Raw genomic sequence first — 24621 nt, forward strand, 5'->3', positions numbered from 1 at the left:
GTGGTGTACATATACTTGGTGGTGGTGTTATGAGTCAATGTGATATATATACAGTTTAAGGAGAAAACAAAAAACAAAAAAAAATAGGCTATGATCATTTTAAACCAAGAGAATCATTTAAAGTTTATTTAACAATAAATAAAAATAAATATTGATTGACATCTACAAAAATATAGTGTTGACAGTTCATATGGTTCTACTCTTAGTAGCAGACAATTCAGGAAGCATTCGGTGGAGACTCAATCAAGCCTTAACAAAGGGGAATCATCAACTCTGTTTCCGTCCAATAAATCCTTGACGGATTGGAACATTAGCGGGATTTATCCAAATCCTGGACCAATGACGTCAATGATCTGACTTTTCTGCAATACTGCACGAGAATGGAGGGAAACGGACAAATAACAGAGTGCGACGGTTCCCCCTTGAGGCCAAATCTCAGCTCAAGTACACATAAGTAACACAACCGCAACCAGATTCTGAAAACCATCGCACTACTCAGTGTTTTTTAAAACTCTTTGTGTCAACCAATAAATCAAAGGTCGTGCATCATGCCATGTCCCTTCCAATAACCCTCTTTATTTTCAACTCGATAACCTCTTCAGATAATAATCTGCTCCAATCAGCAGTCATTTAAAGCTCTGCCCCCTCCACACCAACCCAACGGCAAACCGCTTTAACGGATAAACCTTTGGCCGACATCATGAATAACCTTCCGCCCTTGAGATGTCAGGACCAGTGTAAAAATGTCTGCTGCAAATAATTTCGCTCAGCTCAAACGTTAAAGATCCCCCATTTTACCACCAGGTGTGATGTTGTTTGGCCATTGAAACCGTTTCAAAATCAACGCTACATTGACACCACACTGGTGGGAGTGTCCAACAAAATGCATGAGGGGGGGAGGATCACCCAGGTTGGTACAGTCCTCGGAGTACGCTGGTCTATCCATGATGCAACACCTATCACCCTATCAGTTGGTACAGTCCTCACGTCACCACACCTGGAGGTAGAACTTTGGCCCTTGAGCAGAGTTGCCGTGCCTACTAAACCCTCATTTGTCTCACATCCTAAAGTGTAATAAATAAATAAAGTGTCTTTGACTGTCATCAGGTATGTTTCGCTGTCAGCGTTGCATATTCCAAAAGGTTTAAAATGACATCCTCTAGTTGAGCAGGGTAACACAGGGGAGCTCACGCTGAAACTGTGAAGGCACTCTCGGTGAACACTCATAACAAAGAAGATACAGAGTGAGTTAATACAGCCTAGTGGTACTGTACATTAAACATTTACAGCATTGCATTCAGTAAAAAAGATTAAAACATGGCATGAACCAACAGCCAATGGGGAAGCACAAGACACACATCATGGTTCGTAGTTACAGCTCATGAGCAACCAGAGAGATTTATCGATTGTTCAAATGGATCACTTTCGTCACTATGATCAATGCATACCGTGTTGAATTTCCCAGTCCAGTTAAATTTGGGATGTCATACAAGGGCAATATGTGCCAATCCTTTATGGACTTAATTTCATCAACTCTCTGTAACCTGTTTGCATCATATCCCTAATGCTAAGATAAATGTATCATTGTAAATAAAATGCACTTGAATATAGAAGTGTAACTTTGAAATGTTTTTTTTAGGATGGCTGCAAAAGTCCCACAGCTAGTGTATACGACAGTGACTAAATTAATATAATTGTTCATCGTTGATATTAAAAAGCAGTGAAATCAGGACCAGCATCTTATTGACCTTGTTCCAGCAGGCCCACTGGGCCAGACGCTCAGTGGGGTTTAAAGAGAAGGTGGCTCTGTCTTTTTAGAACGAGCTATCAGGAATGTTAAATCTACAGATACAAAGTTTCAAAAAGTAGTTCACACCAACTTTACGTCATGCATAGCAACGCCTACGTTCTTTAAACAAATGTGACCGTTAGACAGGAAAGAGTGGAGTCCAAATCCTAAGTAGAAATCCTTCTTTATGGGTGTCTTCATCAAAAATATTATTATTTGTGAAATTCTTGAAAATATAAAAAAAGCGGCTTTGAATTGAACTTTCTGATTCAGGAGAATTGTGGTATCCGAGACTCAGTGACTTATATTTCAGGCTGGGGGCACCACAGTACACCGGAACGTTAAGACTTCTAAAAAGACATGCAGGGTTTATACCACTTTGTAAGACAATAATATTGTCGAATACACGAATGATGTGTGAGCCCCAATTTTAAATACTTTACAGGTCTTTGTAAATGTGAGAACAACGGAGTACAGGGATTCTAGAGAAAGACAAGAAGCATAATATTTGTGGATTTAACACCCAGGTTGTAGAAGTAGTACCAGTCTGAGTATTGTGGTATTGTGTATACAGTGTGAAAATCTTTACAAATCTCAAGGAAGACCAAATACATTTCCCAATAAATATGTACCCCTTTGAATGACGATATTTACTAAATAAATAAAGCAATAAATAACAAAACACATGTAGAAGTCATGATGATTTCAGACATACAGATACAAGAAATGATGTGCACCCGTCAATAAATAAACTATTAAAACAAATCAATCAAATCGACAGAAAGGTCTGATCAAAGATATTTCTAACTATTGTATTACTTGGACTGGTTGATGGGGAGGGGGAAGAGCCCTGAGTTAAAGTGTGCGCGGAACATTTCCAATAGGCTTACTCTCTGCTATTTTTATGCAGTCTGTGTTTAGGTATTGCATAACAACTTTCTCCCAACCTCCACAAGTTATTTGGAGACCGAAAAACAGCGTGATCGTATGTGTATTATGTGGTTTTATATTATAGAATGCAAGTTAAGTTTGGAAAGGTTGGCGTGCGTCTGCATCCATGGTGAAAAGCAGTGAGGAACTCATGCTACGGCCGGACACACAAATGTAAAAATACGAGTTGAGTTGAAGTGTCCATTTGAGAGGCCTTATCACAATCCCTTATCACGGGTGATAAGGGATGAGTGTACCGTTGGTTCTGGGGAGTCCTTTGGACAGAAATAATAATTATAATCCAAAAGAGGGCTGAACGGACTTTTCAATGCAAATGGGCGGGGCTTATTCTACCTGAGCACAGGTGCGCACAGGTGGGCAGACCGTTAATGATGCAGCCGTCACTGTGGTTCACATCATTACTGACATCATATATTTGTCTCGCGAGAGACATATTTCCTGGTTCACAAAACGTGAACTCCTTTCAATAAATGTATATTTGCAATTCCTAATAATAAAATAAAGAAACGCAAAGACATCTATATTTAAAATGGAAATGGCTCAGATTTGGCAAAATAAATCGTGGGGATTCCTGTTGAAGCCCCACTCCCAGACTAAAGGAGGCTATATTTCTTCAACAGATAATTCACCCAGGGAACCATGGCAACTGTTGCCAGAAAAAAAAAGAATAAAAATAGATTTGATTTCACATAATCCTTCAAACATGACATTTTCAATTCTGTAAACTCTTTGGCGTCCAGCTCAAACTTAAAGTAACAAATATAACATTATAAGAAAACAACGAACAACACGTGCAGATTAGTTTTTTTAAAGCATCTTTGCGATGACCTTGCATGGCCAAGACGAAATCCCAATCCCACCCAAACAAAGTGGCACCGGACAGAGGAAGATGGCCGTCATGCAGTTCTCTTCCAGTCTCTTCGAGCAAACAACACGTTATAAAAAGAAATTATAGCGTCACAAATAGCCCCGCTCGTCCAGGCCTTTGGCAGCCACTGGGTTCCACTTTGCGGAGGGCTTATTGCTCGTATGGCCTGTGGAGAGAGGGGACAGTCAAACACATCACCTGAAACAGCCCAGAGCAAGGAGGCGGCCCCTCTGATCACAACGGGAGCACAATGGCTCCAATGCCTGCTAAGATTAGACCCTAAAATATTGGTGCGGTTAAATAGAAAATACAAACAAAAACATATTTTGTATAAGACCTTCTTTGTTGAAGTTTCCTATGTGTTCATGTTTCCTATGTGTTCATGTTTCCTATGTTTCCTACGTGTTCAGGTTTCCTATGTTTCCTATGTGTTCAGGGTTCCTATGTTTCCTATGCGTTCATGTTTCCTTTGTGTTCATGTTTCCTATGTGTTCATGTTTCCTATTTGTTCATGTTTCCTATGTTTCCAATGTGTTCATGTTTCCTTTGTGTTCATGTTTCCTATGTATTCATGTTTCCTATGTTTCCTATGTATTCATGTTTCCTATGCTTCCTATGTGTTCATGTTTCCTATGTCCCTATGTGTTCATGTTTCCTAAGTGTTCATGTTTCCTATGTTTCCTATGTGTTCATGTTTCCTATGTGTTCATGTTTCCTACGTGTTCATGTTTCCTATGTGTTCATATTTCCTAGTTTTCCTATGCGTTCATGTTTCCTATGTTTCCTATGTGTTCATATTTTCTAGTTTTCCTATGTGTTCATGTTTCCTATGTGTTCATGTTTCCTATGTATTCATATTTCCTAGTTTTCCTATGTGTTCATGTTTCCTATGTTTCCTATGTGTTCATGTTTCCTATGTGTTCATGTTTCCTACGTGTTCATGTTTCCTATGTGTTCATGTTTCCTATGTTTCCTATGTGTTCATGTTTCCTATGTGTTCATGTTTCCTATGTGTTCATGTTTCCTATGTGTTCATGTTTCCTATGTGTTCATGTTTCCTATGTGTTCATGTTTCCCATGTTTCCTATGTGTTCATGTTTCCTATGTGTTCATGTTTCCTATGTGTCCATGTTTCCTATGTGTTCATGTTTCCTATGTGTCCATGTTTCCTATGTGTTCATGTTTCCTATGTGTTCATGTTTCCTATGTGTTCATGTTTCCTATGTGTTCATGTTTCCTATGTGTTCATGTTTCCTATGTTTCCTATGTGTTCATGTTTCCTATGTGTCCATGTTTCCTATGTGTTCATGTTTCCTATGTGTTCATGTTTCCTATGTGTTCATGTTTCCTATGTTTCCTATGTGTTCATGTTTCCTATGTGTTCATGTTTCCTATGTGTCCATGTTTCCTATGTGTTCATGTTTCCTATGTGTTCATGTTTCCTATGTGTCCATGTTTCCTATGTGTCCATGTTTCCTATGTGTCCATGTTTCCTATGTGTTCATGTTTCCTATGTTTCCTATGTGTTCATGTTTCCTATGTGTTCATGTTTCCTATGTGTCCATGTTTCCTACGTGTTCATGTTTCCTATGTGTCCATGTTTCCTATGTGTCCATGTTTCCTATGTGTTCATGTTTCCTACGTGTTCATGTTTCCTATGTGTCCATGTTTCCTATGTGTCCATGTTTCCTATGTGTTCATGTTTCCTATGTGTCCATGTTTCCTATGTGTCCATGTTTCCTATGTGTCCATGTTTCCTATGTGTTCATGTTTCCTATGTGTTCATGTTTCCTATGTGTCCATGTTTCCTATGTGTCCATGTTTCCTATGTGTCCATGTTTCCTATGTGTCCATGTTTCCTATGTGTTCATGTTTCCTATGTGTTCATGTTTCCTATGTGTTCATGTTTCCTATGTGTTCATGTTTCCTATGTGTTCATGTTTCCTATGTGTTCATGTTTCCTATGTGTTCATGTTTCCTATGTGTTCATGTTTCAACAGCGGCTATCTTTAGACGTGTGCACAAATCCCAATGAACCAAATGAAGGCAGTAATCCTCCAACATGTCCCAGAAGGCGTATCGCTGGTGTCACTCACTTGGGTCCGGTCTGTGTTTGGGCGGGTCCTGCGGGCGCGCCTCGTGGGGGCCGGGGTCTCCGCCGGCCCCCCGCAGGGCCTGCGGGGGTCCGGTGGGCGTCAGCACCAGGGGCCTCTGGTTGTGGTACTTGAGGCGGTACGTCTCCGTCATGCAGTGGTCCACGTTGAAGTACGTCGTCAGGGCGACCTCCGGCCCGGACGTCGCCGCCGCCGCCTGCTGCTGCTCCGCCGCCTGCTGCTGCTCCGCCCCTCCCCCACCCGTGGTCGTCGTCGATGACGATGACCTACTACCGGCGGCCCGCTCCCGCTCCTCGCCGTCCCAAGACGACGCCGTGCTCCGCTCTGGGTCGGAGCCGGACCTGGAACTGGCCTCCGAGCAGGACTTCCTGCCGGTTGTCTCTGACTTCCTGTTGGGGCTGGTGTGCGGCGTGGCGTTGGAGGCGGACCTCGGGGGGAGGGGCTCCTGGAGGAGGCGGGGTCTGAAGGTGGGGTGGGTCTGGGACGGGGTCCTCAGGGAGGCGGTCCCGGACGGTCCCTGCTGCTGCTGCAGGGGCGGTTGGGCGCCGGGGGTCTCGCCTGGGGAGAGGATGTGGGGGTGCGGGGGGAGTCTTGGGGACTGGCCGGGGGTCTCGCCGGCGCCGGAGCGGTAGGCGGCGCGGTCCCGGTCCTCGGGCTCCGACAACGCCAGGTCGTCGGAGCTGTTCCACTCCGAGCTGCTGGTCTTGGTCACGTGCCGGTGGGCGGGGCTTCCGTCGCTGTAGCCTCTGGAGGACCTGCTCTCCGATTGGTCGCTGGGCGGTCCGGTCCGGCTCTCCGAGCTGGTGGAGTCCTTCTCCGAGGGGCCCGCCCTGCGCGCGCCGCCGCCGCTGACGCCGCCGCTCATTGCGTGCTTGGACTTTCGTCTGGCGAAATAAATCAGCAGATATATTTAAATATTTACACATAAGGAGAGAGACACCGCCGTCTGGAGTCTATCTGTAGGCATCTGGGACGTAGATACACAATATGGAACCAGTCCCACAGGCCCTTTCACAGATGAACTCTGGATGAGCTCCGGAGATTCAGGTCAGCAGATGATCAGGAGTGGCCCGTTCACACACGCAACACACACCAGAGATAAGCCGCGTTAGTCGTGTTCACACGTATTGGAGACACTCCGTAGGCTGTAAGCAAGGGCTTTAGTCCCAATGTTTACAAAACATGGAAGACGGCGGGAGATGCTCCAAGCTCTGTTATTCAGACTACTTTTGAGGTGATAACAACACTGCATTTATGTTGACTTATATAAGATGCAATATCAACAGAAGAGCGGAAAGCAGACATAAGCTGGAACGCAGAATACAGGCAAGAAGAGAGGCGTACGAAGCAGCTACACTCTTTGATAGGAGCGTCCTCAACACGTCAGCATCACCGCTATACGCTCAGTCTGAATCCTCTGGCTCTCCGATTCTCCAGACTTCACACTGAGGGCCCGGTAGATTGAACTCCGGCGGTGCCGATTCAGAGATTGCCGTTCACACTTACAGCACCACCGGGTATTACCTGGAGAATGCCTGAGTTATGGTGCACATGTGAAAGGCCTACCGGTTTTGTTGGAGAGAGACGTTGGGTACCTTGTGTTTGGACTGGTCTTCAGGTGGGAGGGTAGTCCAGGATCACAGTTCTTCCCCTGGGTCCTGGCCTGTTGTTTACCTGAAGCCACCAGAGGGACACAGTCGGTGCTTGTACTTTACCTGGACTGGGCAGCAACATGCGGACCATCAGGTCGTTTGCGAAAAATAGCGATGAAAACAGCTAAACAGACACATACACACAGAAACAGACTGTGGAGGTGTGTGTTGAGAATGGCCGGTTCACACAGCCTCACCTGGCCGATTCGGATGTGCACACGTGTTGCACATTGAGTCATCATTGTGCACAGGTTAAACCAGCCAACACCACACACACTCAGGGAGAGATCTGCTACGTGGAAACATGGTGCACCAGGCCATGTATCATGATATGCAATATCATGATTTATCAATATCATGACACACACACACACACACACACACACACACACACACACACACACACACACACACACACACACACACACACACACACACACACACACACACACACACACACACACACACACACACACACACACACACACACACACACACACACACACACACACACACACACACACACACACGCAGTACAGGGAATATGCTCCCGGCTCAAAACTCAAAAAAAATCCCCAAATGGAGAACCAGCCGTTCTGGCCCTGAACCATTTCACAGCGGCTGACTGTACTAACTCCACGTCAGGTCAACTTGTTGTGGCCTACATTCAGCCTTCTCCTCAATCTGTTTTCTGGAGCGGGGCCCCCGTCTCACCGCCTGCCTGCGTTGCAGTTCTGCCCCGCAGCAACAAGATGGCAGCAGAGTGAAAGTCACAGCAAGGTGAACGGACCGGAGCACGCTCAGAAGAGGGCACTGGGTTTAAAAATAGACGTGTTATGTTTGTTTTTGTTTTTTCTTCTTCTGTACCGTTGCCCTGGAGAGACGCGCGCAAGAGGCAGCCAAGAGTTGAACTGTTGGGAGTGCTTGTGCTTGGCTTTGGACTCGTGCTGTACGTCAACGGAAATAAATGAACAAAAGCCTCCCATATAGGGGGAGCAGCGGACCGCAGCGCCAGCAGTCCTGCCCAGCTGTGCTCCCTGGCCGGGTTTTTTTGGGATTATCCTGGGATTAATGCGTGTGCCGGGGTTTATTTGGTGAATAGGTTAAAGCAAGCTAAGAAGGCAAGCAAATGCACCAACTGCTGTACCCGTATCCATGCTTCACCCTCGGTGCAGTTTGGTGAAGCCCCTTTGAGGGTGCTGTGAATGACATTTGTTTAATGTTGTTGTTGTTTTACTAGTCAGTGATGTAAACTAATTGTTTAAAAATGTATCTTGATTTTTTGGGTAAAAATATGTAACCGTAACATGGAAGATGTTCCTACTTTTATCACTAAAGCAAGAAGTCTGTTTTTACAAAACATGATGTTCATGACCTTTTTATTGTTCATTAAAAAAAAGAAAATCGCTTGAACTTTTTTGCAGATAGATAATAAATAAGATTGTATCTGCACTTTACTGTGTGTGTGTGTGTGTGTGTGTGTGTGTGTGTGTGTGTGTGTGTGTGTGTGTGTGTGTGTGTGTGTGTGTGTGTGTGTGTGTGTGTGTGTGTGTGTGTGTGTGTGTGTGTGTGTGTGTGTGTGTGTGTGTGTGTGTGTGTGTGTGTGTGTGTACAGCTTAGAGAAGCACGGATGTAGATCATAGGCCTTTAAAGCTTTTCAACATCGTGTCTATTTCTCAGAACGTTCCTCCTCATAAACCCTCTACGCAGTAACAATGTTGGAAATAGGACAACCGGCTTGAGTCCAGCGACAGAGAGAAGGTGCTCAGGATCATATTCACCGTCATAGAATGACGGCATGCTGGGCTGGCCTCTAGAAGGATATAGGAGACATCTAGTCGATGTACAAGTCCTTCCATGCAGCTCAGTAACTACTCATCCATCATACATTGTTTCAGGGATTACGTGTGTTTTTTTCTAAGTTTTCATTTGCTGTAAGCCCAAAGATGCTAGTATTAGGTTATTAGGGTCATCATGGCTGTGTTTGACTATTTAAAAACACATAATGGACAGGAATTAAATTATGATTTAACCACAACAAATAGTACCTTGCAGGGTATCCAGAACGCTGCAGCGCGCCTCGTGTTCAACCTACTTAAATTCCCCCATGTGACCCCCCTTTTCCGGGACCACCACATGCTCCCTGTAGTAGCTCGTATCAGATTCAAGATGATGGTACTTCCCTGCAAGGCGGTCAAGGGAACTGCCCCTGCCCACCTCCACGCGTTGGTCAAACCAAACACCCCAGCTCGAGCGCTCCGCTCAACTACCTCAGCTGGACGTCTGGTACCTTCGCTAAGAGCAACCAAAGGTCGATCATCAAAGTCACAACTCTTCTCTCTTTTGGCCCCGCAGTGGTGGAACGAGCTCCCCGCCGACGTCAGGACCGCAGAGTCGCTCACTAGCTTCCGCAAAAAGACTCACCTGTTCAGAGTTCACCTCGACTCTGCATAGCCAATACTCCCTCCCGGTTGTACTTCCTGGCACTTGTGCAATGTACAAGTGCAATGTACACACTTATTGTATGTCGCACTTAGTATAGTACTTAGTTGTGTCGTATCTTATCCTAGCTATCTTTGTTGTATACACTGGGAATGGGTTAACCTAGCGATTGTTATTGCTTGCACTTGGTTCTATGAACATCCTTACTATACCGACAGCCATATATTGTTTATACTTATATGAACACAATTGTTTGTACTAGAAATGTACTTTTGCAAGTGGCTTTGGATAAAAGCGTCTGAATGTAATGTAAATGTAGTATTTGAGTGAGTTTTAAGGCAAGACGTTATAGATATAGACTTAACTTACCATTGTGTGGAGGAGAACGCATTGCACTTTGTTTTTGATGCGGCTGGCCCTTGCTAAATAAAAGCAAAAAACACAAACAAGGGTTGTGGATTAAACCTCTGGTGAAAGGGAGAGGACATGTTGAACCCATTCAGAAAATCAAACCCATTATAATCGAACATTTTCATCCGGTAAACCTGCCTGTTTCGAACAAAATGGAAACCATTTTTCTTGGACCCTGTCAACTTATGCAGACTGGAATGGATCAGCGACTTTGCTCGAGGAGCCGTCCCTCGGTGAGGTCTCCTAAGCACTAGAGGAGCCGTCCCTTGGTGAGGTCTCCTAAGCACTAGAGGAGCCGTCCCTTGGTGAGGTCTCCTAAGCACTAGAGGAGCCGTCCCTTGGTGAGGTCTCCTAAGCACTAGAGGAGCCGTCCCTCGGTGAGGTCTCCTAAGCACTAGAGGAGCCGTCCCTCGGTGAGGCCTCCTAAGCACTAGAGGGACTGTACCTTGGTGAGAAGGTCTCTGGCGGCAGCCTCCTGTCCTTGCTGGTGGACCCGTCCACTCCGGGTGAGTCCGGGTTGGTGGAGCCGCTGCTCAGGCGGTCGCTGCTCTCGTAGCCCGACTCGGTCCTCTGGATGGTCCAGGTGTCGCTGCGCAGCAGGGTGCGCGGGCCTCCTCCTCCTCCCCCTCCCCCACCCCCACCCCCTCCTTTGAGCCGACCCGGCCGGCTCTCCGACTCCACGGAGCTGTGGCTCTCCGTCTCCAGACGCTGCTCGTCCTCGTAGATGGTCATCAGACACTTCTGCTGCTGCTGCTGCTGCTGCTGCGGCTGGCGCCGGTCACCGTCCGTCCCCCCCGCGCGGGTCTGGGCCGGGTCGCGGCTCTCCCCTCGGGGGTGGAGCTGCTCCCGCTCCCCGCCTCGGGTGTGAGCCGGATCGCCGCCCCCCCCTCGGGTCTGGACCGGCTCGCGAGTCGCCCGGCCGCACTGGGGGGGCGGCCGGGCCGGTCGGCTGCAGGGGCAGGGAGAGGGTTACTCAGACGGCGGCCTTCCAGCGCAAGGCCGCCCAGGGGGGGTGTACGAAGGCGGGGCTCACTTTGAAAAAACATTACAACCATAAAAGTCTGAAAAAAGACACGGGTCGGCACGGGTCTCCCCGAGAGAGGAAATGACCGGACACAAACGCTACAGCAGACAGACTTCGAGTTTGGAGGTTGGTTTCGTCGGGTTTCGATTGAGAGGCCTTGAGTGGCAGAAGTTACGTTTTATACTTTTTAACAAGATTAAAGTGTTGAACGTGTCACAACCTCCCATGATGTCGGCGGCCTCACCATGCCTGGGTGGGGCCCTGGGACCCCGGGAGGTGGTGCGGCAGGGTCGGGTGGCGTCGCAGCTCCATGTCGCTGAGCACGCTGTCCACGTTCAGCACCTCCCTCACGGGCCGCCACGCCGCCTTGGGCCGGCTCCCCCGGGCCTTCTCCGGGGGCTCCGGGGGGCCGCTGTCCGGGTCGGGCCGCCCGGGGGAAGAGGGGGAGGAGGAGGAGCTGGTGACGGCGCTGTTGGTGGACCTCCGGCTGCTGGAGGCTGGCGCTCCGCGCGGCTCCTGAATGGCCCTGCTGGTGGAGGTGGAGGTGGGGGCGGGGGTGGGGGCGGGGTGCCCAGAGGCCTTGTCCGGACGAGGGCCGGAGCCGGAGCCCCCACCTCGCGTCTTGGGCTCGGCCGGGGGCTTCAGGCCGTTCTCCAGGGGAGGGGACAGTCGGCAGTACGGCACCCCTTGAACAGAACGCCACCGGTTCACAACCACGATAACCATACCCCCTGATCCTACTGGACCCTGATCCTACAGGACCCTGATCCTACAGGACCATACCCCCTGATCCTACTGGACCATACCCCCTGATCCTACTGGACCCTGATCCTACTGGATCATAGACCCTGATCCTACAGGACCCTGATCCTACTGGACCATAGACCCTGATCCTACTGGACCATACCCCCTGATCCTACTGGACCCTGATCCTACAGGACCCTGATCCTACTGGACCATACACCCTGATCCTACTGGACCATACACCCTGATCCTACTGGACCCTGATCCTACAGGACCCTGATCCTACTGGACCCTGATCCTACTGGACCATACACCCTGATCCTACTGGACCATACCCCCTGATCCTACTGGACCATACACCCTGATCCTACTGGCCCCTGATCTTACAAGACTGTGTCATAGAGACCCCTTCACTGACACACTGGACAAATACTATAAACCAGAGACCAGGGTCGATGGCAAAGAAAGAAGTTGTATTTCTCAGGAGGGATCCTTTCCATAATGTTAGAATAAAAGGCGATCAGCAACGAAAACAACCACCTTTAGAGGACATACACTGACGGGCGCTATTGAGCCAAAGGATTGCATTGCAGCGCATTTTTCAAGGATTACGGCTGCAGCAATCTGGCTAAATACCGGACCAATTCACAAATTAATTGACCCATTGGTCAATTAGACGCAAATTATCGGCAAATGGGTCCAAGATCTCCTGTAAGCACCGTCAAGTTAATTGTATTTGTTTAGCCCTTAATTAGACAGTTCCAGTCTCTAACGCACACACACGCACACAGACCTTTTTGCTGCGCGTGGTCAGCTCTGTGATGCCCTCGGTCCTTCTTGGCGGTCGCACAGCCTCGGGGGAAGCCCTCCATCTTGGGACTGCTGAGAGGAAGCCTCACTGCGGAGATCGTCAGAGTTGACCAAAGGACAATAACAGATCATTCACCAACCATGACGGCATGTCGATATTTTCTCACGCAGGTTAGCATCTCCCATAAATGTGTGTGATAGGTCTGCAGATCAAAACCTGAGAAGCTTGAAAGCTTGGGTAACCTTTGGTGAGGCAAACACAAGAGCCACCGTGGAAGACAAGCAAACCACCCGGGGCCTCCAGACTGACCACACAATCATTCGTTATCTCCGAGGCACACTCAGTGGTCTATAGTTTGCGGTCCCTGAGATGTAGAATATCACAACAAAGTGATGGAGGCTGTAGCCAAGGGTTCCACAGACCATGTTGGGCCTCCTTAGTATCATGGCTCCATGCTCTCCACATTATGATTCAACCTGCCATCCACTGATTCACCCGTCTAACCACAAGTTGGGTCACGTTCAAAGTTAGTTTTACGCTCAGCACATTGCGGGAAAAAAATGGACCTGGCTGTAGTTCTAAGAAAAAGACAATTGTTTGAAACCCGATTTGCTATGAGGACACGCGCTCCCACACATGAATGCGACTGGGGAGGCCCCAGAGGCCCTCTGGGGCCTGAACGGACCTCCACTGTAGCCTGCAGTACATTGAGGGGCCAGCAGTGGGCTGTGAGGGCCCTGGCTGCCGCTGTGGGGCCCTGGGCCCACTCACTGTGGACACACAACACGCTTTTATCAAGCAAGTACGCACTAAGGCTTGTACATACACCCAATCTATTGGTTTAGGTCATAACAAAAGGATACAATTGGTCTAAAGGGTTGTTAGGCGGGATTTATAGTCGCCATAATGCCAAGTTGCGTGGAGAGTTTACGCACGGCCATGGCGTGGATAATCGCTGTTCGCCGTCACGTTGTCGTGGACGGGCAGTTTGAGTTGGCAACACGCAACAAAAGGGGCCAAACTATAAGCCGAGTTTGATTCTAATGGAGATTTATTTTTCACAAATGAATGAATGGTGTATAAATAGTTAAATAAAATAATGTTTTAAAACAAATGACAAAATATTACTGCAAAAAATATACTTCACCATCAAATAATTGATTGATTTTTAAGCCATGAGGAAAAAGGTTTGCGAAGGGGATGAGTAGAACTACAGGCTCTCAATGCGGCAGCCAGGCTGTGCTGTCATTATTGCTCTTGTAGATTCAGATTGACTCAATCTCATATGCATACGCAGGGGAGGCGATTCTCCCTCAAAACAAACACTGGTTTAATCCCAGTTTATGGCAAGAGAGACACTTGTCGCCGAGAGAGCAACACGAATGTTGCTAAAACATTAGAATTGTTGGGTAGAAGCTGCAGAATATAAGAGGAAACAGTAGAGGGTAGAAACCAAATGAGCGGTAAAAGCCATCGCATTTGCTGCATTGTTTCTCCATGTTATAACCGACACGCTCTTCAACTGAAATGTCTGTAACAAATAAAACACAACTCCAACACAATCATGTAGACATGGAAGCACGAGTAAGTAACATAAGATATGACGTGCTTTTACAGCCTCCTGTCTGCGGGGTCGTGGTGGATTACAACTCTATCAGGACTTGTTTAACATTAAATAGCAGTAACTCAGAGTGGCGTGAACTCAGCAGAAATGTCATGTTATTGCAACCACGAGGGGAATACAAAAATGTAGATGGAAAGCAGGAACGACATACAAATACGCATCCCTCCTAGTAGGCAAAGGTGACAAATCGACATGGAATCATGACCTACAGGAAGGAACTACCAAAGCGTTCTGGTTCTAAGCTTCAGCTCCAACTAAAACTAGTCTCACAACAAAATCCATTTTTCCACAAACTTCTAAACCGCTACATTCTGAACACTAACCAAACAAATTACTTACAATGTTTTCCCCCAAACCAGGGCCTTGGTCCCATGCCCGCCGGGATGCCCGGGCTCAACCCTACCGCACAACAATCCATCTAAACGCAGACAGACGCCATTTTGCCCCCCTTCCCCGAAAAAAGAAAAAACAGAACAAAAGAAGACAGAAGACAAACCCCAGCAGGAGCAGGGCAGAGACTGGAGTCGGACAACATGGGAAGCATCTGGCAGGACTGAGCTGGACCGAGCCAGAGCAGGGAGGGAGAGAGAGAGAGAGAGAGGCGAGGGAGCAGGGATTAAGGCAGGGCGCGTGGGTTATAATCTGCCCGCGTTGGCCTGTGCCAGGTTCAACCCAGAACACCGGGCCGGGGGGAGATCTCCCTGGCATGGGGAAGGGTTTAAACCTACTCTGAAACAATCCCAGCGCCGCACACACATGCACAACATAATCGCCTGTGTTGAGGGTGAAATTGTTATTATTTAAATGACGCAATTTGTTGTAATGAAATGATTGTTTTTAATGCGTTGGCGGGAACAGCGAGGTACATTTTGGAGGTACTCTGAGAGATTGTTTTGGCACGGAGGTGAGCAGGGTGGAGTTTAGCAGGGGATGGCAGCACGATCCCCGCTGTAATCCGTATCAAACTACTCATCTCATCGCCGGTGCTTTACACATTTTGCTCCTGTTTTAATCCACCTGAGGTACGGAGTATTACCGCTCGGAGTTGGATGTGATCCCTGAACCGAACACCTGCACGCCTGATCTCATGAGTAGGAACATTGCAGACAGTAGAAGTGGGAGTGTGTCAAAATTCACCCCAAACTTTTTGCTCCCATCATTATGTATGAATTAAAGACGGACACAAACTTTGTCTATTGCAGTGAGACTAGTGTCGAACCGTGTTCCAGCTCCAAAGCAACGTACAACTTAGACTTCAGATACATGTAGGACGTACAGGCGTTAGAAATCCTGCTTGAAGATAACAGACAGGCGGAGGACATTGGGAGACAAACCCGGAAATTTCAGCCTGAAGTCCACAACACAAATTTCCAGCACCTCATTAAAAAAGAAAAACTCTCAAAACACCTTTGTGTTCAGGTCCCGGAATAGTTGCACACATTACGTCTATTTTCTATTCTGTCTGTAAAAACAGTGTTTTAGGTGAGTGTTCAACAGATTTGTAGTTGAGATCTGTGCTTGAAAATATGTTAAAAAATAACTAATCTGTATTGTTTCAGTGTTTGTAAATGTGTAGAGAAATGTGCAACAGGTGCACCGTGCGATGGTGACGCAGTCTGGACATCACCGGCCAACGAGCGTGGACCAAAGCGCTGTAGACCGGCGGCCCCTGGCTGAACGGCCCGCGGCGTTACCTGCGATCTCCCCGTTGACCCCGTTGGTCCTGTAGCGGGGGCACATGGTGGTGTGGCGGGGGGCATCCTCGCTGGAGATGTGGGTGCCCTCCGGGTTGGTGTAGAAGATGAGCAGCGGCTGGTAGTGGCCGCGGATGCACTTGGACGCCACGTCCTTCCACTTTGACCCGATCTGCAACACACGGGTCTGGTCTAAGAGCGCGTAACACACACACATATAGGCATGGACGGCTTGAATGGTGGTGGACACCCTCGCCATGGAATGAAGTGGGACTGTGTCACAGTATTCCCCTCTTTAACGTGTACAGCACTATTTTATGAATGGAACTTCCTCTATAGCTGAATTTTTGATAACTTATGGAAAGTGGCCCATATTTTAGAATTTGAACTAGCCCGAAAACCCAGCTAGGCCAAAATGCTACAAGGGTGTTACGTGTACGGATGTACCCTCACCAAATAAAAAAAATTGTGAACCAAAACGATGTCGTCACAGCATTCGTGAACGCTTCAAGTAACGATTTGTAGCGTACCTCTGCAAGCAGAAGTGCGCTCACTGCGCGATCCACAGTTATGATTCACCGAACAGTTGGTATGGTTGGTTGCAGTCGGCCACCTCACCACTAGAGGCCACTAAACCCTCCACAACCCCCCTTTAATCCTCTACTGACTGTAGACGTGCAAAGGCGCTGACCTCTTTGACGGTGGCGTCGTCGAAGAACACCCACTTGCAGGACTTGCTGTGGTAGGCGAAGGCCGAGTAGTGCTTGCTGGAGAAGCAGATCATCCCCACCAGGTGGAGTTCACTCCGCTTGGCGTTGTCGTCGGTCACGCGGTTGAACATCTGGGAGGAGAGCACACACACAAACACGGTTGGACATTTTGTAATACTTCGTGCTATCAGACACGTTGCTGATCGCTTGGACAAAACTTGTTTTTTAGTTTCCAATAATTGTTATGGGTTTATTATTTTGCTTTGGATATCAACTGAAAGGAACTAAGAAAATTGATTACAATTATGTCCTGTGTGTTTTGTCAGGTATATTTAAATATTCTCCAACGATGGGATGCGATAAAACTTAGAAACGACATTGCTGTTAACAAGATGGCGTCACACAGCCCAGTGACTTGTGTTCATGGCGTTCGTCCAGACTCCATGTTGTACAAGTTGTTCTCACCCCTGATAGGTTGAGGCGTGGGCCGAGGGAGCGAATCACGTCGTCCGTGAGGTCAGACTGCTCGGCGTCCCACACAAAGCCGATCGTCACGATCTCTGGACAGTTCATCAGCACACGCCTGATCCTGATGCTTTGACCACACTGGCTCTACACACGCACACACACACACAAACACACACACACACGCACACACACACACACACACACACACACACACACACACACACACACACACACACACACACACACACACACACAGAATCGGATAGAAACACATACACACACACAGAACCCACACACACAGATCCCCCCCCCACACACACACACACACAGACCCATCAAGACACGCACACACACACACACACACACACACACAGACACACACACACACACACACACACACACACACACACACACACACACACACACACACACACACACACACACAAAGAACCAGAAAGTAACACATACACACACACAGACCCCCACACACACAGACACACACAGTCCCAGAAAGACACACACACACACACACACACACACACACACACACACACACACACACACACACACACACACACACACACACACACACTCAGAAAACCAGAGGCACTATCAAACACACACACACACACACTCAAACACACACAAATCCGGATGCACAACCAGAGGCACAAACAGACACACACATGGCCAGATGGAGATGCACAATCAAACAGACACCACAGACTCACACACACACACACACACACACACACACACACACACACACACACACACACACACACACACACACACACACACACACACACACACACACACACACACACACACACACACTTTATTTGAATGTGAGCCAGTGAAGTATTTTAAGCCCTGGATAAAGGGCTTTATAAATAAACTTAACTTGATGTTAAAATCGAGTGTAATTCTAGACAGCTTTGAGCTCCCAAAATAACAACTCTTTGACAACAAAGTGAGAATAAAACGTGACATTTGTAGCAAGCGAAGCTGGCCTCGGTTATGTCACAACATATGTTTCCTTCAGTCCTGCGTCGCTGCGAACTGAATGACAACCGCATGATGCAGATATGCTGAAGAACACGGGGGGGGGACGGGGACAGATACAGGACACTTAGCCACGCGGCAATCTTACACACACACACACACACACACACACACACACACACACGAGTGGCCGCCAGCCGTAGCCAGGGCACAGGACAACAACAGTGGATAAGCCGGTCCCGCTATTTATAGCCCGTCTCCAGTCTGGCGCCCGCCCCTTCCGGATGCCTCAAGTGCAGCGCTACAGAAGACCGGGACAAAAGTTTCTACCCCTGCCTCGACGGGCGCGCTCTCGTCCTTGTCTCCGTAGAGGCGTGTTCGCTGCACTTGTCTGTCCCCACGCGTCACATATTCACAGCTGCCGGGTGAATTGTAAATACACAACAACCCCATGGGAGTTTAATCCTTAATACAGTCATTTATCAGGAATAAAATAAATAATAATAAAGACCCATTGATTTGTGCATTGTGCGGAAGGTGTGTTTAAATTGTGACGACATGAACGTGTGATTATATTGTGACGATACAAACGTGTGATCATATTGTGACGATACAAACGTTTGATTATAATTTGACGATATGAACGCGTTATTATATTGTGACGATATGAATGTGTGATAACATTGTGACTCTATGAACGTGCTCACATTGTCCAGTGCTGGTTTACCGGCTCCTATGCTGAAACTCTGCATGCACATAATGCATACTGTCCAAATGGCCGCCAACAAAAACATCAACTCATCTCAGTGTGGGTTCATTTTAAGCCCACGCCACCAACAGGCGCTCTGACTGTAACCGCACACGGCGTGTCGGGGCTCAGCAGAGCCGTGATGTCACCGGGTGCTGAGCGCAGGGTGAACTCGGGCGGCGGCGGCGGCGGCGGCCGGGGTGTGATTACAAACAAAATCCCTCTCAGAGAGGACTAGTGTGAATTTGGAAATAAATCGGTGTCAGCGTGCGGATTACGGCACACCGCCGCGTCTTTGACACCCGGCAAAACGTCCAAAGAGGCCGTAAGCGGATGACTCCCAGTGGGTGGGGCTGTGGGTGCCCCCCATGCAGGGGGACGGGGGGGGGGGGGTGGGGAGACGTACCGGGCAGCTGCGGAGGTCTCCTGAGGTGTTGGCGGCCTGGAGCAGCTCCCCGAACATGTCTGCACGCTGGCGCTCGCTCTTCCCCAGCAGGCCGTCCACCTGCTGACTGGGGGGACAAAGGGGGCGGGGGGGCTCATTGAGAGGGGGCCCTAACCCTCGACCCCACACCGTCTGGGTCTGCTCCAGTGAAAATGTCCGTTTTGTCCCATGTTTTTTTTGTTCATATAATTTTTGCGGAAATTGTCAATAATTATGCTTTTTTTTGAGAATTATTTTTCTTTTTACTTTAAGTCACTTCAACATGTAATTATTACAGCTCTATGATGCATCTTATTTTTTTAATGAATTGTTTGACATGTTTCTTGTTGAGTTGTTCCCCTTGTTTAATAATTTCAGTTTTGCGTGATTCAACTAAATCTGCCACATAAGGGCATGGAAATGAAAGGTCTGACTTTTTGGTGATAACATGACAGTTTCACTGTTATTATTAAAAAACAAAAAATATAATAAAAACAACACATTATATATATTTATATTAGCATTCCTCAAGCACGTAGAACGCATGGAACATTGCAAGAGAAAATGTAAAAAAATGAAATGTGTTATGCAGTGAAGGAACGTACCATAATGCAGTGGGGGGGGGACATAATGTACCAGCAGTGAAGGAGCATACCATAATGCAGTGGGGGAGACATAACTTACCAGCAGGGTGAATCGCGTTACGCAGTGAAGGAACGTACCATAATGCAGTGGTGGAAGGAACGTACCATAATGCAGTGGTGGAAGGAACGTACCATAATGCAGTGGTGGAGACATAATGTACCAGCTCTGTGAAGGGGTGCGGGTCTGAAGATGCTCCACAGCTGCGACAAACAAACTGTTGAGGAAAAGATCCAGAGTTCACGAAATCAGTACATTTTCTTTGTAATATACGTCTACTTCACTTCACTTAAGTGATGGTATACCCTCAATGAATTCATCAAACATAATTCTGTAGTATACCCTCAATGACGTCCTCAAACATCATTCGGTAGTATACCCTCAATGAAGTCATCAAACACATAACCTAACCCAGAATTCAACTGTCTTTAGGCGTACCTGCTCGTAGAGAGTCATGGCAAACTTCTGGTGTGTGATGCAGGATTTCGACGAGCATCCGTCGGTGGCCGTGTCAGAGACGATGTGCAGGTGGATGCGTTCCAGGATGTTCTCCTACAGGGTCAGGGACAAAGATATTAATAAGGGATGCAAATCTAAACTTATTGGTCATTATTCTGCTATTCATAATGTTCTCCTAATGCTCATTCACAGAAAAAAAAAAACCAACACAAAACTAGAATAAAACTGTAGTTAATATCTGCAATGAACCATTAACCTATTGTTATTACACATTTTTGACTGCTATTTTCAATTGTAATAATTTAACAGGTGGATATATTGTAGTTCAATGTTCTGTTTTAATATACACTATTTAATAACATAAGCAGTGGTACAATGAGTGCATGTGTTTATAAGCATGGCAGGTCCCAGTGGGAATCTAACCACTGACAGTGTTAATGTTATGCTCGAGTACCAATTGACCTAGACAGCACCATCATCGTTAAATAATGCAAATGGAGATCTCAACAGAATCATAGGGTCATAGGGTTTGAGCTCAGAAACTGATTTCAAGTTAGTTACTCCTGCTGTTGGCCCCGAACCTTTCTCCTCCGTCATCCATTTTGTATTATTCTGTTCACAATGTGAACAGCTGGGCGAGACGCAAATCACTTGGGGGCAATTTCAAACAAAAACCAGCTCCGAACAGAGCACAACTCTTTGGAAAAAGTCTCACACTAAAATGCTGGCTTTCCATTTCAGATAACAACCGAGCCTCTCGCTTTCGGATCACATCGTTCTGTCTTGACAGCGTTGTAAGATCAAGGGAGAGAAAGAAGGAACGGGCCGGTAAAAGGTTTTCTTTAATCTTTCTACTCCTCAGAGTCACAGTAGAGCACAACAAGCCAGTGCTTTAATCCATCAGATAGCTCCATCCTTCTTCTACATCTCTGCCTCAAAGTGTTCCTTTAAAGCGGTGGTTTTCTGAACCCAGCCAGCCACCAAGTGGGTCGTAAAAAAATGTATGCTTGCTGATATGTCCTGAAAATTATATTACTCTACTGATGACAAACCGGCTATAAATAGAGAAATACGCTTACTTTTACTTTTGACAAGGTAGTGAAAGTGTGTTAATGCGCTGAATACTAGCTGGGTAGGGGGTGGAGAGTATCGGAAGGTGGTTGATGGCATGAGAAGGTTCTGTGACCCTGGTGTAAAGGGGGGGATAAGACGTGTTTCAGGCTGGGGGGCTGGGGGGGGGGGGCGGGGGGGGGGACGACTCACGAAGCACTCGGCGGCATCGTCCATGAGACCCAGCTGGAAGCGCTGCTCGTCCTTAAAGGTCTCGGCCAGCGCGTTGCGGAGGCTGTCTGACGCTAGGGTGCGCTCCCTGCTCTGCTGGAACTGCCCAAATATACTCTGTGGAAACAGAGTGCGCACGCACACACACACACAAACAGGCATGCACACACATGCACACACATGCAGGCACGCACACATGAACACACATTCACACACATGCACACGCAGGCAGCACAAACACACGCATGAACACGCACGCAAGCACGCACGGAAAGAACAACAGTAAAGGAATGTTTTTAAAGATAATGCTGGAAGTTCATCGTGATAACCGCTATCATCATATTTTCCATATTGCCATGCAGCCTAAAGCACAGACTACCTCATCAGCAGAAACTGAATCGGAATACTGCTTTTTCTTTTAGTTTATTAATACAAATCTAAAACGATTCTGCAGAAAATGAATGTGACGACAATAAAATATATTGACTGTTCTAAAACATGATGAAATAAAAAACAACGAACCTTCAAAGCACAGAAAATACACGCATCTCCAAGACAAAAGTGCCCTGAGAGTTGTCTCAGGCTTCTCCTGAATATATCTAACTGCCACAGCACCTGTAGAAAGAAAATCACACACAGGCCATCTAAAGGGAATGCTCGATAAAGACATGATTTGAGTATCCTGTATATCATTAAGAGTAAAGGATTGATTCTGTGAGTGTTACAGGGCACATAACTGATTAACTATTTCCAACGGTGTCTACTGTATCAGCATAGGGCTTGTACATCAGAAGGCCTCATGGGATATTTGATGGCGATAGACCGCCATATTCATAGGACTCTAGAGAGTTGTAGTGCTGTAAAATCCTAAATCAGCGCAAATAACGTGTAACCTAGGCTGACGTCTTGCATGAGAAATGCTTTGGCAGTTTAAAACCCAACATTGTCTTCCCGTAATAAAAACACTCCAATGATGTTATGCTCCCTAATTGGTGGGGTCATTGAGACGCCAAGTCGGGACGTAAAAGCCCAACGCATCAGTTGTTGTTGTTTTTTACAGCATACGCCAGGAGTTCTTCCTAGGATGACATGTTCTTTTACTAGCAGTCATTCTGAGGTTTTACCTATAACAGCGGTTTATTAACTATTAAACTCTATTACCTGAACAGCACTGTTGAGGAAGCAGCTGTTCTGGCCCGGTTCGTTGAGCAGGCCTTTGGTGAGCGCTAGGGACAGCATGCTCCCTGGCTGGTAGGACTTCTTCAGGGCCCCTCCAGGTTTCTTGAACAGCTTCACCCAGGCCATTGAACTCGACCCCGTACCTTAAAACCAAAAGTAAGTAAGGAATATACCAAGACAGGCGTCCCGTTGTTTCAAATAATGAAGAACTGTGGAGAGATTGGATCGAGGCGAAGCGGAGACTATTTACCACAGAAGAAGTGAGGGTTTAACACTTTACAATATAAGAAATTAATTACTAATTAATTAAAATGGTCTTCCACGGTACTTTGAGGGTACTGTTTTTGCGGTTGGATTGAAATTTATAAATAGTTGTGTTTCAGTTGTTAATGTTGGAGTTGTAGCACATTGATTCGGAAACGTTACAAAGGCAGAGGTGTGGGGAAATAATGTACACCCTTGGAATGTTATTGACCGATCAGGATTAAATAATTCAACAATGCTGGAGCAAAGGATCTGATCAGTCATTCAGGTGTTGTTTTTGGCACAGTCACAGAGTATGCAAGTGTTGATGTTTTTCTCCGCTCTACAGTCTAACCTCATTACAAACGGTCTAAAAACAGCTTCAGACAATGAGGGCCTCTGAAATAATATTAGCTCCACAAGTCTTTGATTTTCTCAGGATTACAATAACATATTCCACAATAGCGGCACATTTCCATGTGTTATTAATATGCCTCATACAATCCTCAATCTTAATTTTTGTTTGTGATTCGATTCGATTGATTTATCGATTGATTACTTGTTTAAAACATCCTTTAACTATCTGGATCTTGATTTTGGTAGTTCTAAAAACCAGTTGGAGACATTGGACAGGGCTGTCGTTGCATCACTAATCCAAATGGATGAGCAGCGTGGTGGGTTGCCAGATGCATGGTGTGTTATCCCCCTTGACCGGTAATCTGGGATCCAGCAGTCCTATTATGTTATGGCAAAACTTCCGGAGGGAGAAGCCACAGAGACAGCGGTTTACAGATCCATATCTCCAGCCAAACGATTGGTTGAAATAGATACGTCAGGAAGACGAAGACGTTCACCCAGATTGAAGCTTGAAGAATTGATCAGAATTTATATTTGAATCTAAAGTCCGATCTGTGGGCCTACCTTGACCGGGGACAAGGGGGGTCTTGCTGTAGCTGGACATGGTGGGCAAGGGGAGCAGGTAGGGGGGTCTGGCCATGGCCTGTAGGCTGTCCTCTAGCCCCACACGCCTCCAGGGCTGCTGGGGAGGGAACGCAGCATGCTGCTGGATTCAGCCCCGCGCTGGCCCGGAGCTACTGGTGGCCATCGGAGGACGACACAGTGGAGACCTGCTGGGGGAAGCAGAAGGGAGGACGCTGGTTATGAGGACTGACGTAACCAGCATGGACATTCACCATGAGGACTGACGTAACCAGCGTGGACATTCACCATGAGGACTGACGTAACCAGCGTGGACATTCACCATGAGGACTGACGTAACCAGCGTGGACATTCACCATGAGGACTGACGTAACCAGCGTGGACATTAGTCATGAGAAC

General features: G+C 47.1%; 1 protein-coding gene across 1 annotated transcript; it reads right to left on the bottom strand.

The window, feature by feature from the left end:
• Positions 1-94: 94 nt before the first annotated feature.
• usp53b (ubiquitin specific peptidase 53b) lies at positions 95-24407 on the bottom strand. Its single transcript, XM_060047167.1, has 17 exons — positions 24205-24407; positions 23023-23183; positions 22384-22476; positions 21844-21978; positions 20560-20673; positions 20256-20338; positions 19462-19567; positions 17300-17446; positions 16816-16965; positions 16125-16296; positions 12789-12893; positions 11496-11937; positions 10673-11176; positions 10186-10238; positions 7318-7396; positions 5705-6606; positions 95-3774 (listed from the first exon to the last, which is right to left on the bottom strand). Exons 1-17 carry the CDS (start codon positions 24278-24280, stop codon positions 3698-3700), a joined length of 3399 nt encoding a protein of 1132 aa, XP_059903150.1. The 5' UTR covers positions 24281-24407; the 3' UTR covers positions 95-3697.
• Positions 24408-24621: the final 214 nt, after the last annotated feature.

The sequence above is a fragment of the Gadus macrocephalus genome, chromosome 3 (assembly GCF_031168955.1).
Source record: "Gadus macrocephalus chromosome 3, ASM3116895v1".
Taxonomy (NCBI): domain Eukaryota; kingdom Metazoa; phylum Chordata; class Actinopteri; order Gadiformes; family Gadidae; genus Gadus; species Gadus macrocephalus.

Excerpts from the sequence above, each read along its gene's own strand:
- usp53b (XM_060047167.1), bottom strand. The coding sequence starts at position 24,280 with ATGGCCAGACCCCCCTACCTGCTCCCCTTGCCCACCATGTCCAGCTAC. Across the intron at positions 20,339-20,559 it reads CCATGACTCTCTACGAGCAG|TTTGTTTGTCGCAGCTGTGG; the intron begins GTACGCCTAAAG and ends TTTCCTCAACAG. Across the intron at positions 12,894-16,124 it reads GGTCAACGGGGAGATCGCAG|TGAGGCTTCCTCTCAGCAGT; the intron begins GTAACGCCGCGG and ends CGATCTCCGCAG.